Consider the following 17,219-nt stretch of genomic DNA (forward strand, 5'->3'; position numbering starts at 1 on the left):
TTTCTCCATTAGGATTTTTGAAAAGTTTTTAAAAAGATGGAAAACAAAATCTAGAGACAATCATATCTTTTCCATGAATCTAAACAGAAGCAGTGTGGTAAGGAACTGGCCTTTCAGCCTGCCTCACCCAGTTTAGGGAGGTTAAGTCTACATTCCCACCACTGAGCACAACACAGATGTTCTTCACCTCTGGAGAGACCGTTTGGAAGTGTGGAGACAGCACTGCAGCCAGCCCAACGCCAGCAGTAGGCTCAATGAGCAGCTTCATTCTCTCCCACACCAGCTGGGTTGCATACTGTTGGCACAGAAAGGAGCAAGGGTTAATGAAACAAGAACTGGAGCTAGAGTCTAGTAGGTTAGGTTGGTTTTGTGTTTTTTTTTTTTTTAAAGACAGGGTTTCTCTGTGTAGCCCTGGCCTATTCTGGCCTCGCTTTTGTAGACCAAACTGGCCTTGAACTCAGAGATCTGCCTGCCTCTGCCGTCTGAGTACTGGGATTAAAGGTGTGAGCCACCATGCCTGGCCGTAGGTTAAATTCTTAATGCCAAATAATGAGTATGCTTAGTAATAAAGTATGCACATACAACTGAGCCTGGCCTTGCTACTGTCAGGGTGCCCACAGGTCACCTGGTTAGGTGAATTGTTCGTAAATTTCTTTTCCCTAGGAAGTCAGACTGTTGCTACTTTCTCATCTGAGACTCACCTTGATTTCTTCCTCTGTGACAGTGAAGACGTCGTCCACAAGGTCCCTTATAATAGGCCAGGTATTTAGGCCAATGCTTGACTTGACACCATCTGCTATGGTTTCTGGAGGCTGAAGATTGGGCGTCAGTTGTCCTCTCAGTTTGGACTGGTAGCAGTCATCTGCGTTCAAGGGCTCAGCAGCGTACACCTTCACGCTAGGTTTCAGGGCCTAGGGGAAGGTATAGACTTGCCTGCACACCTAAAGGAGGCGTGATGGGTAACATGTTTGTGTTGAAGGGTTTTTCTTTTGATCTCCAAAATGGAAATATGACTTGGAAGCACTTTAATAAAAGTTGTATCTGATAACTGGCTTAATTGTGTAGATTACAACTGATTCTAGTAACTTGGTTTAGTTGGTAAGGAGTGAGGATACTACCATTGTAACTGCTGTTTATCCTCTTAGATGAACAGGACAGTGAGGCAAAGGAGGCCATGAGAGATGGTAATTAGGGAAAACAGTGAGCAGCTATGCACAGTGAAGTGTGATGGCTCCTGTGTACCTAGTCCAGGAAGTCTGTTAGAAGCTCTTTTTCTCACCTTAATTGTAATGGCTATTCCAGCAACCATTCCCCCTCCACCTACTGGTACCACCAGTGCATCCACCAAAGGAACCTTTAATTAAAAATATAAATAGGTCCGTTAATTGTTGCGTTGAGACAGGGTTTCTCTGTGTTAGCTGCTGCTGTCTAGGACTCATTTTGTGATCTGCCTGCCTCTGTCTCCCAAGTGTTGGGATTAAAGGCATGCGCCACCACTGCCTGGCCCTTCCACTTCATTCTATTCCACCATCAGCTGCCCGGGACAGAGAACAGCCCACACCCAACCCCGTTAGTTAAGTTTGCATATAATCTACAACAAAATCACTTTTCCTAGTAGCTGAATAGAAATTATGCCATTTTACCTGGTTCAGCACTTCCAGGGCAATTGTCCCTTGTCCAGCTATCACTGCAGGCTCCTGGTTGGGATGGACCAAGATCCCTTCTGTTTCTTCCACAATTCTCTGAGTGACCTTTTCTCTGGACTAAAAGGTAGTATTAATGTAGCTTACTTGACTAACAGTGAGTTCACTTAAATCACTTAACACTTCAAAGTCATAAATTTTCACATTTCAGGAGAGTAGCTATAAGTAAACATTTTGGTACTTGTGAGAAAAATGGGTTTTCCATTGGGTGACCACGAGGCCTCTAATACATGACATGAACAAGCTATGGATGTTTCCACACAGGGTTTCTCTGTGTAGCCGTGGCAGTCCTGGACTCCCTTTGTAGACCAGGCTGGCCTTGAACTCAGTGATTCCCCCAGCCTCTGCCTTGAGTGCTGGGATTAAAGGCGGCGCCACCATGCCTGGCTTGCTATGGATCTTTTAAGAGAACTAAGTAGTAAGTGCGGAGTGTACAAGGTTTAGGTATTTGGCCTTTCTGGAGAACAGTTAGTAGAGGGAAGTAAAGTAGATTAGGCAGAAGGATGGAATGGGCTGTTCATCTAGGCCTTAGATCATCCTAAGAATTGGAGGCTGGGATAATAAGTGACTGCTTAGCATGTGCAAGGAACTAGCTCTAGTAAGAACTAAAACTCTCCAAGCTTCGGGGTGGAAAGCTAAGATTTGAGGTGACAAATGGACAATCTGAGAACATACTGGGAAGTAAAGACAAATTAGGCGAGAACTGATAATGAATGGAATATGGGTGATACTGGTAGAGACTTAAAATGAAAAGGAACTGAAGTTCTTTTTTGGGAAGGGGTGGGGACTGTTCTGAGACAGGGTTTGTCCTAGACTCTAGACCAGGCTGGCCTCGAACTCAGTGATCCACCTACCTCTGCCTCTGGAGTGCTGGGATTAAAGGTGTGCATCGCCACGCCTGGCTTCTGGGTTTTCTTTTTAAAAATTTTATCACTGTGTGTGTGTGTGTGTGTGTGTGTGTTAAATGGGTAATCAAGTTTGGCAGCAGGAAATAATTTGAAAGGACAGATCTATCTGGATGTGGTGTTTGGGGCTTATAAAAAAAAACTTTAAGATAAATGCTCTTTGCTGAGGTGAGGAAGACTGAAATGGGGAGTAAGACCAGGGATCTGGTATAAGAAAAAAACCAATTGACACCCCAGAAGGAAAGTTGGGTTGTTGAAGCACAGATGAAAGTTTTAGAAGTTTCATTTCTGGGGCTGGAGAGATGGCTCGGTGGTTACGAGCACTGTCTCTCTTGCAGAGGTCATCTGGCTTCAATCGCCAGGACCCACATGGCAGCTCACAACTGTAACTGGTTCCAGGGCACCCAGTGCCCTTATACAGACATGCATGTAGGCAAAACACTAGTTGCACGTAAAATTTTGTGATTGGGTATGGTGGCATATGCCTTTAATCCCAGTACTCTGAGTTCAAGACCAGCTGGTCTATGTAGTGAGTTCTGGTGCAATGTAGACAGATCCTATCTTAAAAGAAACAAGACTATTTTTCTTTTAAAAAAAAAAAAAATACAGGGTCCCATGTAGCTCAGGCCCTTAGGCTGGTCTTAGAACTTGTGCCTATGATGATACTGAACTGCCTGTACTTTCCAAGAGCTGAGATTACGGGTATGCAGCAACCATACCCAGCTGTTGAAACTTGATAAAAAGTCTGTAGCTCAGCCGGTCTGGAGCTTGCCATTCTGTCTTAGACTCCTGAGTGCTAGACTAGGCCTGTGCCACCATGCTGGCTTTAGTTGCATTAAGCTGACTGATGACATCAAGTAAAGATAGGTAAGGCCATATTGAGACAGATGAAGCATCCAGTCAAGGAAGGCAGAGTCAAGTGATGGGGAATTCTGCTGCGTCCTTACCTCATCACTTGGCTCACTGTACACTATAGAGGCTCCATAAGCTTGGATGGCCAGTTTCTTGCAGCTGGGAGCCGTCCGGGGCACCACAATGTAAGCAGGAATTCCTGGGAGGGGCAAGATTGTGTAAAATGAGGACCGCCTAGGATAGAAGCCTCATTCGGCTTATGATCACCAGGGACAGTTGTCACCCCTCTTACTAACAGGGACAGCTGTCACCCCTCTTCCTAACATTAGGGTATTTTCCCATGACTTTTTGATATCTACTCTGTACCCTGAGAAAATTACCTTCCAGTTTGGCAGCATAGGTGAGAGCCTGGCCATGGTTTCCGCTGCTGTGAGTCACAACAGCTTTGGGTTTCCCTTCCGAAGTGTCAGGAATTAAGCCTCTGATGGCGTTAAGGGCACCTCGAATCTGGAAGAGATGGTGAATTATAAATGGTGCATCATTTAACAATGGGATATGGTCAGAGACATGCATTCACTTGTTTCACTGTGCAAACTGAAGAGAACACACGTAATAGAGCCCGCTGCTTCCAAGCATTAACTGAAGCATGTTAGAAATACCAAGCAATACTACATAAGACAATTGCACTACAGTGGCATTTGTCCTAGAAGAAAAAGACAAAAAGGTAATGGTACAATACTTATACAGGACATTTTCCTCCTTTTTTATGTTTTAGATTTATGTGTATGAATGTTTTGTTTGCATGCATGTGTGTACATGATGTGGGAGCCTGTTGGATTCTCTGGAACTGGGCTGTGAATGGTTGTGAGCCACTATGTGTGTGTTTGAAACCCAGGTCCTCTGCAAGGACAAGTGCTCTTTAATGCTGGGCCATCTCTCTGGCCACCACCTCCGTTTTTGGTTTGAGTCTTGTTCTTTTGCCCTAGCTGGCCTAGAACTTAACTATATAGTTCAGGGCGGCTTTGAACTCATGGCAGTCATCTTGCCTCAGTCTCCCAGATGCTGCCACACCCAGCCATAAAGAACATTTAGTGAATGTTTTGCAGGACAGAAGGTAGATCTGGGAATATCTAAAGACACTGCTACATGGTAGTGTAAGCCAAACAGTGTACACTTCAACTACACTTAAGTTTAAAGAGTATTTTTCTCGGGCTGGACAGATGGCTCAGTGGTTAAGAGCACTGATTACTCTTCCAGAGAGGACCCAGGCTCACTTCCCAGCACACGCACGGCAGCTTACAACTGTCTAACTCCAGTTCTAGGCAATCTGACACCCTCACACACACATAAATGCAGGCAAACCACCAACACCAATGGACATAAAGAAAAAAATTTTTTCCTTGATAACTCCTTTTTATTTTTTATGTGCATTGGTGTTTTGCTTACAGTTGTGAGCTGCCATGTGGTTGCTGGGAATTGAAACAGTGTTCTCTGGAATAATAGACAGTGCTTTTAATCTGGAGCCATCTCTCCAGCCCCAAATATTAGTCATAAAAGTAAATTAGCTTATTAGAACTGCTTTACTTTGTATAAAAAGAAACAAAACAAAAGAGTGTCTCATGTGGCTCAGGCTGGCATTGAATTTGCTATGTAACTATGGACAACCTTATTCCTGACCCTTCTTAGAATACAAAAACGTACAGCTGTACAAAAACACAGCCAGGTGTGGTAGTCCACACCTTTAAATTATTCAGACAATATTCATGGGATCACAGTTATAAGAGATTTTTAGGTTGTGTGAAAGTGGCATACCAAATGATATAAACCTGGTGACCAGGACATGAAAATTGTGCACCTTTTGTTTCTAGCTGCAAAAAGACAAAACAGATTTGGAAAACATAAAATAAAATGGATTTTTACCTTAAAAGACCCAGTTTTCTGGAAGAGTTCACATTTGAAGAAAAGACTGCGACCTGCTATTTGATTCAGAACGGAGCTTGTTAGCACAGGCGTGAGGTGGACAAAATCCTGAATGTTGCTATGAGCTTTTTCAACATCAGCAAAGGAGATGCAGTACTGAGCACACATGGTTCTGAAACCCAGAACAAGGCAAGGGGTCAAAGCACAGTGCAAACAATGTTTAAAATACTGAAACAGAATAGCCTGGGGTGTAGTATTGTGTGCTCTCATTACTAGCATTTGGAATTTCTGTTCAGAGAGGAACTTCCTTGAAGCTGATGTAAGTATTCTTGTGCCTGCGGAAGCTGAAGTTTTCATCCCCTGTTCATACCTCTTGGCACTGCTGCAGGCACATCATTACGTAGCCAGGCTGGCCTTGAATTTAGAGGTAAACTTGCCTCTGCCTCCTAAATACTGGGGCCAAAGGCTTATGCCTCTACACCTGCTATTTTGCTTGTTTTGAGAGTTATAAGTCTCACTATGTTGTCCAGGCTGGTATAAAATCCAAGGATGTGGGCTGGAGAGATGGCTCAGAGGTTAAGAGCACTGACTGACCTTCCAGAGGTCCTGAGTTCAATTCCCAGCAACCACATGGTTGCTCACAACCATCTATAATGTGATCTGATGCCCTCTTGTGGCCTGTAGGTGTACATGTAGACCACTGTATCAATAATAAATAAATCTTAAAAAAAAAAAATATCCAAGGATCTTCCTGTCATAGCCTTATGATTCCTTCAACCACCGTGTCTGCCATTGTACCTGGCTTATATTTTGTATTAAAAAAATTAAAGCCAGGTGGTGGTGGTGGTGGCGGCACATGCTTAAATCCCAGCACCTGAAAGGCAGAGGCAGGTGGATCACTGAGTTCAGGGTCAATCTGGTCTACAAAGTGAGTCCAGGACAGCCAAGGCTACACAGAGAAACCCTGTCTCAAAAAACCAAGTGCAGCTTAAGGCACTTACTGCCAGGCCTGATAACCTAAGTTTGGTCCCCACAAGTTACATGATAGATGAAGAGAAATATCCTATGACCACCACATGTGCCTTACACACACACACACACACACACACACACACACACACACACACCACACCCAAACACTTTTATCCAGAAATAATGGTGCACACTTTTAATTCCAGCACTCTGGAGGCAGAGGTAGGTGGATTACTGTGAGTCCAAGGCCAGCCTAGTCAACAGATTAAGGTTAGCTAGGTCATTTATTTTGGGACTGACTAAATAAATGAACAAAAGCTGTTTTGGAAAAAAAAAGTTTTTTCCCCCCTCTTGGTTTTTCAAGATAAGAGTTTTTCTGTGTAGCCTTGGCTGTCCTAGACTCACTTTGTAGACCAGGCAGGCCTTGAACTCACAGCTATCTGCCGGCCTCTGCCCGGCCCCTCTTGGTTTTTTGAGATTTTTCTCTGTGTAGCTCTGGCTGTCTTGGAACTCGCTTTGTAGACCAGTCTGGGCTGGAACTCAAGAGATCCACCAGCCTCTGCCTTCCAAATGGTAGGATTAAAGGAATATGCCACCACTGCCTGGCTAAATTTTATTTCTTAAAGATTTAGAAATGCTTGTGCATCTATGTGAATGCTTATGTGTGCATAGCATGTACTCAGGTGTGCATGTGCCCACTGAGGCCACTGGGTTCCTGGAGCGTCTGTTAAGCTAGGAAGTCGAGTCATCTGGAATGGTGGTGATGACGACTGTCATTCTCACGCTGGGTAACCAGGCTGTGATCCTATCGCTTCCACCTCCTGGGTGCAAGAGTCACAGCCATGTGCCGACATTTCTGGTTTACAGGTTCTGTTTTGAGGCAGGGCGTCATGTAGCCAAGGATAACCTTGAATTCCTGATCAATTCTGCCTCTACCTTTCAAAGGCTAGGGTTGCAGGTATGTGCCATTGAGCCTGGCTGTATTGGTAATTTTTATTCCTTTGGGAATGAATCTTGCTTCTGTAGCCCAGGCTGGCTTGGGATTCAACTGTGTGGACTAGGATGTCCTTGAACTCAGAGCAGTGCCCTTGCCTTGGCCACCTAGTCCCTGGAACTACAGTATGAGCTACCATATCTGGCTCAGTCCTACCATTTTCATTTTTGATTTACTTTGGTTTTTGAGACAAGGTCTCATTTGCCCAGACTGGTCTCAAACTCACCAGGTAGCAGAAGATGACGGTGAAACCCTGATTGGCTTCCAGCTTCCCAGTGCTGAGATTCTGGGCCTATACTACTGTGTCTGGCTTTAGTACCATTTTAATAAATAATTTTCTGTTTCCAAAACATATATTACATGACTGTTACAGATTTTCTTGCTTCATTTGGCTTAGTTTCCTCAAAGATTTTTGTAATTTTTTTTTTTTTTTCTGAGACAGGGTTTCTTTGTGTAGCCTTGGCTGTCCTGGACTCACTTTGTAGACCAGGCTGGCCTTGAACTGACAATGGTCTGCCTGCCTCTGCCTCCCCTAGTGCTGGGATTAAAGGCGTGCGCCACCACACCCGGCCGGTTTTTGTAATTGTTGTAAGACATCTCGAGTGTCAGACTTGTGACACCCGATACCTAAGGCCGTACTCTTAACAGCAGCACGTCAGGCTGTCCATTCATGTGTGCCTTGTTCTACCGCTTCTATTCATTCATTCATTTATTTGTTATTTATTTACTTTTTGAGACAGGGTTTCTCTGGGTAGCCTTGGCTGTCCTGGATCTCTAGACCAGGCTGGCCTCGAACTCAAAGATCCTCCTGCCTCTGTGCTGGGATTAAAGGCATGTGCTATCAATCACCTGGCTCACTATATTGCTTTTTAAAATAAATTTTACTCTCCGTGTGTGTTGGGGTGGGCGCCCCTGCTACGGCACCAGAGAATAGCTTTGGGAGTTGGTTCTTTTCTTTCACCATGTGGGTCCCAGGGAGCATACTTAGGTTGTCAGGCTCCATTCCAGGGTCTTACCCACTCAGCCATTTTGCCAGTCTGCTCTATCATTTCTTAAATCATGGTTTTTAGATTTGTAAGGATGAATATTTGTCCTTGGTGTAAGTGTGTGTAGCACAGCTGTGCCTGGCGACCATGGAGGCCAGAAGGAATCAGGCATCCTGGAACTGAGTTCCAGGTGGTGGTGAGCTGCCACGTGGACGCTGAGAATTAAACCCAGGCCCTTTAAAGAACAGCTAGTGTTCTTAACTCCTGAGCAGCTCTCCAGCCCCTACCATGAAAACTTAAGATTATTTACTACTCTTAATATGAAGAGTTAGATTTTTGCAAACTTATCATGTAATGAGACACTTTACCAGATTATCCTGTTAGCTTTTAAAGTGTGTCCCCACTCTCTCCATGCTTAAGAGGGGGCATGGCTGGCACCAGGACCCCAGGGCTCAGAGTAAACACTGTCAATGAGCATCACCCATGGTCCTAGCTGATTTCTTTTTAAAAAGATGTATTTTTTATTTATGTGAATGGGTTTGCCTGTGCAAGCTTTGTGCACCACAAAAATTCTGGAACTAGAGTTACAGGTGGTTGTAAGCCACCTGATGTGGCCACTGAGCCACCTCTGTACTGCCAGGCCTACCTGTTTACAGCTGCGTCCCTTCGCCTTATCTTTAGGTATGGCTTAAGGTAGTTTGTTGTTGTTTGTGTGTATTTTGAGACAGGGTTTCTTTGTGGAACTCAGATGGCTGGAACTCACAGAGATCCACCTGCTTCTGCCTCCCGTCTGCTGGGCTAAAAGTGTGCACCGCCACTCCTGGCTCTTTTAAAGTAGCAGAATTACAGCTGCATATTACTATGTTCAACTTTCAATTTTTTAAAAGAGTAATGGAATGCTATGAAGCTCCTATGAGGTAAGTGCCACCATAATGAGACTGGGTGGTGCTGGAGACAGGTTCTTATTGTGTAGGCTGAGCTGGCCTGGCCTTTGAACGCGTCATCATTTGCCTCCTTCTCCCAAGGGATGAGGCTTCAGGGATACACCGCCATTTTTAGACAACTACTCTGACTGCCTTACAGAGAATAAAAAGGAAAGGACAAAAGTGTAACTAGGGAGCCCAAGTCAGAGGCATGTCAGTACACATAAGGGACAAAGGGGACTTGAATGACAAAATCGGAGATAGAAAAAACAATCAGTTATGATACTTTCATGAAACACGAATTTTAAGGGACTTAAGATGTCCTTCAGATAGAGGAAGCCCTGGGCTTGATTCTCAACTCTGCATAAAGCAAGGAGGATGGCACAGGTTGGTACCAGGTGGAGGCAGGGGCGTAAGTTCAAGGTCATCCTTGGGCTGCACAGCGAGTTCCAGGCCAGCCTATGCTGCATGAGACCCTGTATCAAAACACAAAAATCCTTCCAAAAACTGAAACCTCCCTAGATGAGATACACAAATGGCCAGTGAGCACATGAAAAATGCCCTAAATCACTAATTATTAGAAGAATGGAAATCAGAACTACAAAAGGATACTCCCTCATAACCATGAGGCGCTAGACCAGGACAGAGGAAATGGGAAATACAATGTACTGTTGGTTAGACTATAAAGTAGTGAAGGGCTTACGGCAAACGCTATGCTAGTTCCTAAAATCAATTGACACAACCCTATCACCTGAACCAACAACTCTACTCCTAGAGGCAGACCAAAAGAAACAGAAGCTGTACCAGACCAGATGTGGTGGTGCATGCCTTTAATCCCGGTGGAGGCAGGGGCAGGGGCAGGGGCAGGGGCAGGGCAGGGGCAGGGGCAGGGGCAGGGGCAAGCAGATCTCTAACTCATCAAAAAGATTTTTGCACTCCCATGTTCATAGCTGCATTATTCATAATAACCAAAAGAAACCAGTAGCCACCGACAGACAAATGTCTATACATATGTAATATGCACAGACTCACATTTAATAAAACATTCTAACATGTTACAACAGATGAACACTGAGAAAATTATGCTAAGGGAAATGGGCTATTTGCAAAGATACTTACTACATGCTCCAGTTATGTGGGGTACTTAGAGCAACCAAATTCAAGGAAAGAAGAAAAGTTGACAGGGGTTTAGGGCACTGGAGGGCTCTTTGATGGGTACAATTGGGTTTGGGTATACAACAGGATACAGTAAACAACAAAAAGCATACACTTAAAAAACAGTTAAGTGATAAATTTTTGTGTATTTTACTACAGCAGAAACAAACTGAAAAAAAGATAATAGAAGTTACAATTAGGCTTATAGGTTGTAAGGCGACTACTCTCCCTTGTTAAGTTGACTGGATCATTTGAGGTGAAGACAATGCACCCTAAATCTGGGCCATACTTTTGGTGGCAGCCCACAGAAAAGGACATGAAAGAAGGAAGCTTCTGCTTTTTGCCTGCTTGCCCCCACTCTTGCTGGCAAGTTCATCTATCCTGTTGCTGAGACATTCCTTTATTGATACTAGAATCAGCTTCTTTGGGATTCCAACATAGTGTGGACTGAACACTACCAGATTCCTGGATTTTCTGCCAAGAGACAGCCATTGTGGGACTAGCCACCACAGCCTGTAATACATACACATTTCATCCTATTCTGTTCCTTTAGAGAACCCTGCAAGGGACAGAACCCCAGTCTGAAGTAGCTTAGGCAAATGATGGTGTTTAGGTTCAGTGGATCATGGAGTCCAACAAAGGGTTGAAGAAACCGCTGAGGGGGTGTGGAGCTTCAGCAACAACTGCACCCAGGGGGTCGGTAGCTCCTGTGACTCTCAGTTTCTCACCTCTGCCGCCTTTGGCATGTCGGCTTCCTTTTCACAGCAGGCCAGCTGGTTCCGTAGGGCAGGACACATGGCTGCTGACAGCTCCTGTGTTTTACCTTTTATGGCTTCCATACTGAAGGCTTTTCTCTCAATTTCAGTTCAAAAAATTCTGGGTAAGGACTCTGACTGGCCCATCGTGGCCCAGGACCAGTGTGGCAAAGAGTGTAAGGTCATTTAGGAAATACTATGTAAATAGAAGTATTTATGGAAACATGAAAAAGAAACAGAATGAGCTCTATAACACAGTATCAGTTATGTACATTTAAAATACATACATAAAACATTATATATTATGCAAAGATACATGTATAATTAAGGACACATACCTAGCACGTCAAAGCCACTACAGGAGTGATGAAAGATACTTGGGCATTGAAATGAGCAAAAACGATAAAGTGAGAAATGACAGTGAGAACAACTAGCATGATCACAGCAATTTCCTGCTTCTGAAGGAAAACAGCGTAAGAGGAAATGATGGAGGGAAAAAACTAAACAAAACTTCCAAGTAGTAGTAAAAGGCAGTTTCCGGAAAAGGATGAGAGCTGGAGCCACGGCTCAGCTGGTGAAGGCACCTGCTGCAAGGCCAACAACCTGAGTTCCATTCCTGAACCCACACGGTGGAGGGAGAGGACTGACTCCTGTGGGTTGTCCTCTGACCTCCACCTGTAAGCCACACACAATAAATAATATAAATACAACTTTGCTGGGACAGGGGCTCTCTGTGTAGCCCTGGACACCATGGGACTCATGATATAGACCAGAATGGCCTCACTCTCATAGATCCACCTGCCTCTGTCTCCCAAGTATGCACAGCCATGCCCAGTCCCTCCTTTGTATGTGTGTGTGTGTGTGTGTGTGTGTGTGTGTGTGCTGCCTGCAGACACCAGAAGCGGGTGTCCTATTCAGTAGGTACTGAAGTTATAGTCCTCTGAAGAACAAAACTGCTCATAACTTCTGAGTCATCTCTCAAGTGCAGTTATTCGTTTTTTTAAAATATTATTTTTGTCCATGGTGTTCGTACGTACAGGTGTATGTGTGTGCACACAAATGTGAGTGAACCCTGGGTGAGGGTGTTATCCCTCAGGAGCTACTCACCTTGGCTGTAGGTTTTAAAAGTTTTTTCTTACAATAGTCTCTCACTGGGAACTGGGGCTTACTGACTGAAGCTGGCTGACTAGTGAGCCTCGGAGAGTCACTCATCTGTACCTCCCTAGAACTTGCATTACAAACCCATGACACCATTCCTGGCTTTGTAAGTGGATGCTGGGGATTGAACTCAGGTCCTTACACTTAAGTACTTTACTAATAAAGCCATCTCCCTAGATATTTATTTTAATTAGCTAAATGTTTTGGGACAGGTCCTAGCCTTAAACTATATAATTAAGGATGACCTTCAATTTTAGATTCTCCTGCCTCACCCTCCCTAGTGCTGTGATTACAGGCATCAGGCTGAGGTACATCCCCAGCCTTTACATTTATTTACTTAATGTAAATGGATTAAATGGATGTCTTGTCTGCATGCATGTCTGTGTAACACATGAGAATGTTGGGTTTCCTAGGCTAGGGTTATAGACAACTGTGAGCTGCCGTGTGGGTGATGGGAATGGAACTGGGGTCCTCTAAAGATTAGCAAGTGCTCCTAACTGATGAACTCCAGAACCGAATTAAATTGTTTACTTTCTTTCATTTATTTTTATTTTATGTGTATGGCCATTTTGCCTGCATTTGTGTTTGTGTACCATGTGTGTGCCTGGTGCCCTGGAACCAGAGTTCTGGACAGTTGTTTTTTTTTTTGTTTTTTTTTTTTTTTTTGGTTTTTCGAGACAGGGTTTCTCTGTGTAGCCTTGGCTGTCCTGGACTCACTTTGTAGACCAGGCTGGCCTCGAACTCACAGCGATCCGCCTGCCTCTGCCTCCCGAGTGCTGGGATTAAAGGCGTGCGCCACCACGCCCGGCTAACAGTTGTGATCATAAATGTGGGTACTAGAAGTTAACCCCAGGTCCTCTGGAAAAGCAGCCAGTATTAACTGCTCAACCTTTTTTCTAGCCTTGAATTTCTTTCTTTCTTTCTTTTTTTTTTTTTTTTTTTGGTTTTTTAAGACGGGTTTCTCTGTGTAGCCTTGGCTGTCCTAGACTTGCTTTGAAGACAGGGCTGGCCAAGAACTCACAACGATCCACCTCCCTCTGCCTCCCGAGTGCCTCTAATTTCTTTTTGAGATGAGGTCCTGCTGTTTTTCAGACTTTTACCTGGACTCATATGATGCCTCCACCTGCATCAGTTTTCCAACTAGCCGAGACTATATATAGATGCACACTACAATAACTGGTCTATTTACTTAAAAAAAAAAAAAAAGATTTATTTATTTATTATTATGTATACAGTGCTCTGCTTGCATGTACTCCTGCAAGCCAGAAGAGGGCGCCATATCACATTACAGATAGTTATGAGCCACCATGTGGTTGCTGGGAATTGAACTCAGGACCTTTGGAAGAGCAGGCGACACTCTTAACCACTGAGCCATCTCTCCAGCCCTCTATTTACTTTTTTGCCCTGTGAGTTAATTAAAAAAAAAATTATGTGGATTGGTGTTTTGCCTGCACGTATGTCTGAGTGAGGGTGTCAGATCCCTGGAACTGGAGTTACAGACAGTTGTGAGCTGTCATGTGGGTGCTGGAAATTGAACCTGGGTCCTCTGGAAGAGTAGTCAGTGCTCTTAATCTCTGAGCTATCTCTTCAGCACCCTCCCCCCGCCCACTTTTTAAAAATACAAATGGGGGCTGGGGAGATGGCTCAGAGGTTAAGAGCACTGTCTGCTCTTCCGGAGGTCCTGAGTTCGGTTCCCAGCGACCACATGGTGGCTCACAACCATCTACAATCCAATCTGATGCCCTCTTCTGGCCTGTGGGTGTGCATGCAGGCAGAGCACTGTATAATAAAAAAATAAATAAATAAATAATTCTTAAAAAAATAAAATTACAAATGGTTCGATTCACTTAATCTGTAGTCATTAACTTCTGGTTTTATGTAACGTGTTCAATGTTAACTGTGTGTGGTATGGAGAGCAAAGGCTGATGCTGGCACCTTCCTCTACTTCTTAGTTCCCAACATTTACTTATTAACTTATCCTGTGTGATTCCCTGTGTGGGTGCAAGTATGCCATATCACATGTATGGAGGTCAGAGGTCACCATGGGAGAGTTGGTTTTCTCCTTACACCATGTAGGTCTGGAGGATCAAATGCAGGTCATCAGGCTTGGTAGGCAAGCACTGTTTGTTACATGCTTGAGCAGCTGGTAAGCTCCTATAGTATTTAAAAAAATTTAGACTATTATTTATTTCTGTGTATGTGTGCTGTCTCCTTCTACTATGAAGGTCCCAGGAGCTGAACTCAGGTTGCCAAGCTCGGTGACAAGGGCCATTTAACCAGCACCCACTTAATGTTTTTTTTAAGACAAGGTCAGTAAGCCTGCCAGAGCGGCTGGACTTGCTAACCGGCAAGCCTCTGAGCTGCACCTGTCTCTACTTTCCAGCACTGGGATTCCAGGTGTGCACCACCATGCCTGGCTTTTCACATGGGGTCCTCGGGTCTGAACTCAGCTCCACAGGATTGTTCCGCTAAACCATCTCCCCAGCCCCAATTTGAATTTCTAAAAACGGAATTTCTTCAACTTCTGTTAGCTGAATCTGCTTTATCGTTTTTGTATTACCTACATATTCCAAAAGTCCTGTTGCACTGTTTTGAGATAGGTCTTACTATACAGCTCTAGCTGGCTTGGAATTCACTATGTAAACCAAGATGCCTTTGAACTTGAAGAGAGCCTCTTGCCTCTGTATGCTTGGTGCTGGGATTACAGGCATGTGTCTGGTCTATGTTTTGGAGACAGGGCCTTATGTAACTTTAGTTTCGCCTTGAACTCAGTGGTGGAGAACAGCTTAAAGTTTCATCTTCCTTCCAAATGCTGAGGTTACAGCCACGTGGCACAGTGCCAGGCTCTCAAGCCAGTTTTCATATTTCTACTTCTCTCAAATCTTTTGTCAAAGCCTGCTACTTTTTCTGGCCACTCTAATTATACCCCTTCTTTTGAACCGTTGAAACATTTCCGAGTCATTGTCTTTCTCTTCTGACAGTGACCTATCTAGTGCAAAACGGAAACTGAATGAGTTCGGTAAGGATCAGGTATTTTATATTATGGTCAAGGATAAGTGGTCACCATTTATTTATTTATTTTTAAAAGATTTATTTATTTATTATTATGTATACAGTGCTCTGCTTGCATGTACTCCTGCAAGCCAGAAGAGGGCGCCATATGGTTATGAGCCACCATGTGGTTGCTGGGAATTGAACTCAGGAGCTCTGGAAGAGCAGGCGGCGCTCTTAACCACTGAGCCATCTCTCCAGCCCCCATTTATTTATTTATTTATTTTTTTGAGGGTCTAAAGGTCTAGTGGACTGTGTGAAACAGGGAAAAGGCAACAGCTGGAGGGAGGCAGTCTTTGGGTGGGAAGTGTCTCTGCCCCAGTTTGTAATAGTTAATGGTCAATGAAAGTCAATGAGGCCAAAGTACCAATCTTCTAGTCTAATTAATTTTTGTTTCTTTTTGGGGGGGGGGGGGAACAAGGTCTTCTAATATGTTGCCGTGACTGGCCTCAACTGTGCTATGCTGCCCAGGCTGGCCGTGAACTTGCAATCCTCCTGCCTCAGCCTTTCAAATACCGTGACTTATAGGAACGAGCTACCTTTACCAGCATCAGAGAAAAATTAAAGATGTCAAGATGGCAGTGGAGGATAGAATTAATCTGAGCTCTAAAAAAGTAATTTAAAAAATTCTCAGTATTACAGAAATTCCTCGGTCAGATAACATTCCCTTTCTGTTTTACTTCCACACAACCCCCTCCAGCAGGTCTTCGGGACGAACCTTGTCACAGACTTTGATACTCGGGTGCAACCAATTGTTACACGGGGCAATCTACTTCTTCCATTATCTAAGATTCAGTTTATCTGAAACGGGCACAATAATAACTGTCGTTAAAAGATTTTAAGCTCCACAATCCGGACCTATGTTAAGGAGACCTCGGCCTAAAATGACCAGAGAAGGCCGGATTGCAGGATGTCTCCGTCAATCCGGGCCCCACACCAAAAGCAGCGCCCTCAACGGCCACCGCAGCAACACTGGCGTCCCTAGACCCCAACGCCCACCTGACATGGGCAAGCCACACCTGCGAGCCTCACCTCACCTCCCCGGCGCGCCGCCTCCACCTCCAAGCTCCAGCGCACCTTCCAGCGGTACACCTCTGCGCACGCGCACACGCCGTCTCTGGGGTCTGAGCGCACGCTCCGGCGTTGGCCCTAGTTGAACGTGCTGAACGCTTTTGCTCCCAATGCGGCCACCGTCCTTTGGGGGAGGCCAGGCGCAGGGAGGGGGCGGGGAAAAGGGTGGGAGTGGGTGAGCGCGCGCCGCCCGCCCGTCCGTCGTGGTTTCCTGGCTGCGCGCGGCGGCGGTGGCGGAGTCGCCGCAGCTGTAGCAGCCGCCGCGAAGATGGCGGAGGGGTTGGAGCGTGTGCGGATCTCCGCGTCCGAGCTGCGAGGGATCCTGGCCACTCTGGCTCCTCAGGCCGAGAGCAGAGGTGAGTTGCGCCGCCCAGCTGCTGGGCCGGGCCTGCCCGCCCCGCCTCCCTCCCTTCTGCCTCCTCCCCGCCGGGTCGGCGGCGCTCCGAGCCCCCGCCCCTTCCCCCAACAGTGCGCCCCGGGGCCTGCGACCACCCCTCGGAGAGCGCGGCCCCGGTTCTCCGCTTACTTGGGCCCGTAGGGACAGAACCCAGCTTGAGTTCCTGCCTCCGCCCTCTTGCTCACCACGGCGGCTGTGTTGTTGCCTTGCCCCAGCCCTCTCAATTGGCGAATTGGCGATGGTGCTGGGGTCCGGGATAGCCGCCCCCCCCCCCGCCCCGGACGTATCGTTCCCAAAAGAAACGTTCGGGTACCTTCCGTACACCTCCGTTCCGCGTCGGAGAGGAGGAGCTAGGGAAATGGAAGAGAAAGACTTAA

At 45.5% G+C, this 17,219-nt stretch overlaps 2 protein-coding genes across 2 annotated transcripts in view; one reads left to right on the top strand and one right to left on the bottom strand.

The window, feature by feature from the left end:
• Positions 1-39: 39 nt before the first annotated feature.
• On the bottom strand, positions 40-16,486 carry Srr (serine racemase). Its single transcript, XM_051157944.1, has 9 exons — positions 16,407-16,486; positions 11,139-11,361; positions 5,381-5,552; positions 3,841-3,967; positions 3,556-3,659; positions 1,644-1,763; positions 1,280-1,354; positions 702-911; positions 40-295 (listed from the first exon to the last, which is right to left on the bottom strand). Exons 3-9 carry the CDS (start codon positions 5,546-5,548, stop codon positions 80-82), a joined length of 1,020 nt encoding a protein of 339 aa, XP_051013901.1. The 5' UTR covers positions 5,549-5,552; positions 11,139-11,361; positions 16,407-16,486; the 3' UTR covers positions 40-79.
• Positions 16,487-16,620: 134 nt separating this feature from the next.
• Positions 16,621-17,219, top strand: part of Smg6 (SMG6 nonsense mediated mRNA decay factor) — a 236,533-nt gene continuing 235,934 nt past the window's right edge. The window contains exon 1 of the mRNA XM_051157931.1: positions 16,621-16,801. Within this exon, the coding sequence (XP_051013888.1) occupies positions 16,714-16,801 (88 nt within the window). The 5' untranslated portion in view covers positions 16,621-16,713. The remainder of the gene's footprint in view (positions 16,802-17,219) is intronic.

This window comes from Acomys russatus, chromosome 16 (genome assembly GCF_903995435.1).
Source record: "Acomys russatus chromosome 16, mAcoRus1.1, whole genome shotgun sequence".
NCBI lineage: Eukaryota > Metazoa > Chordata > Mammalia > Rodentia > Muridae > Acomys > Acomys russatus.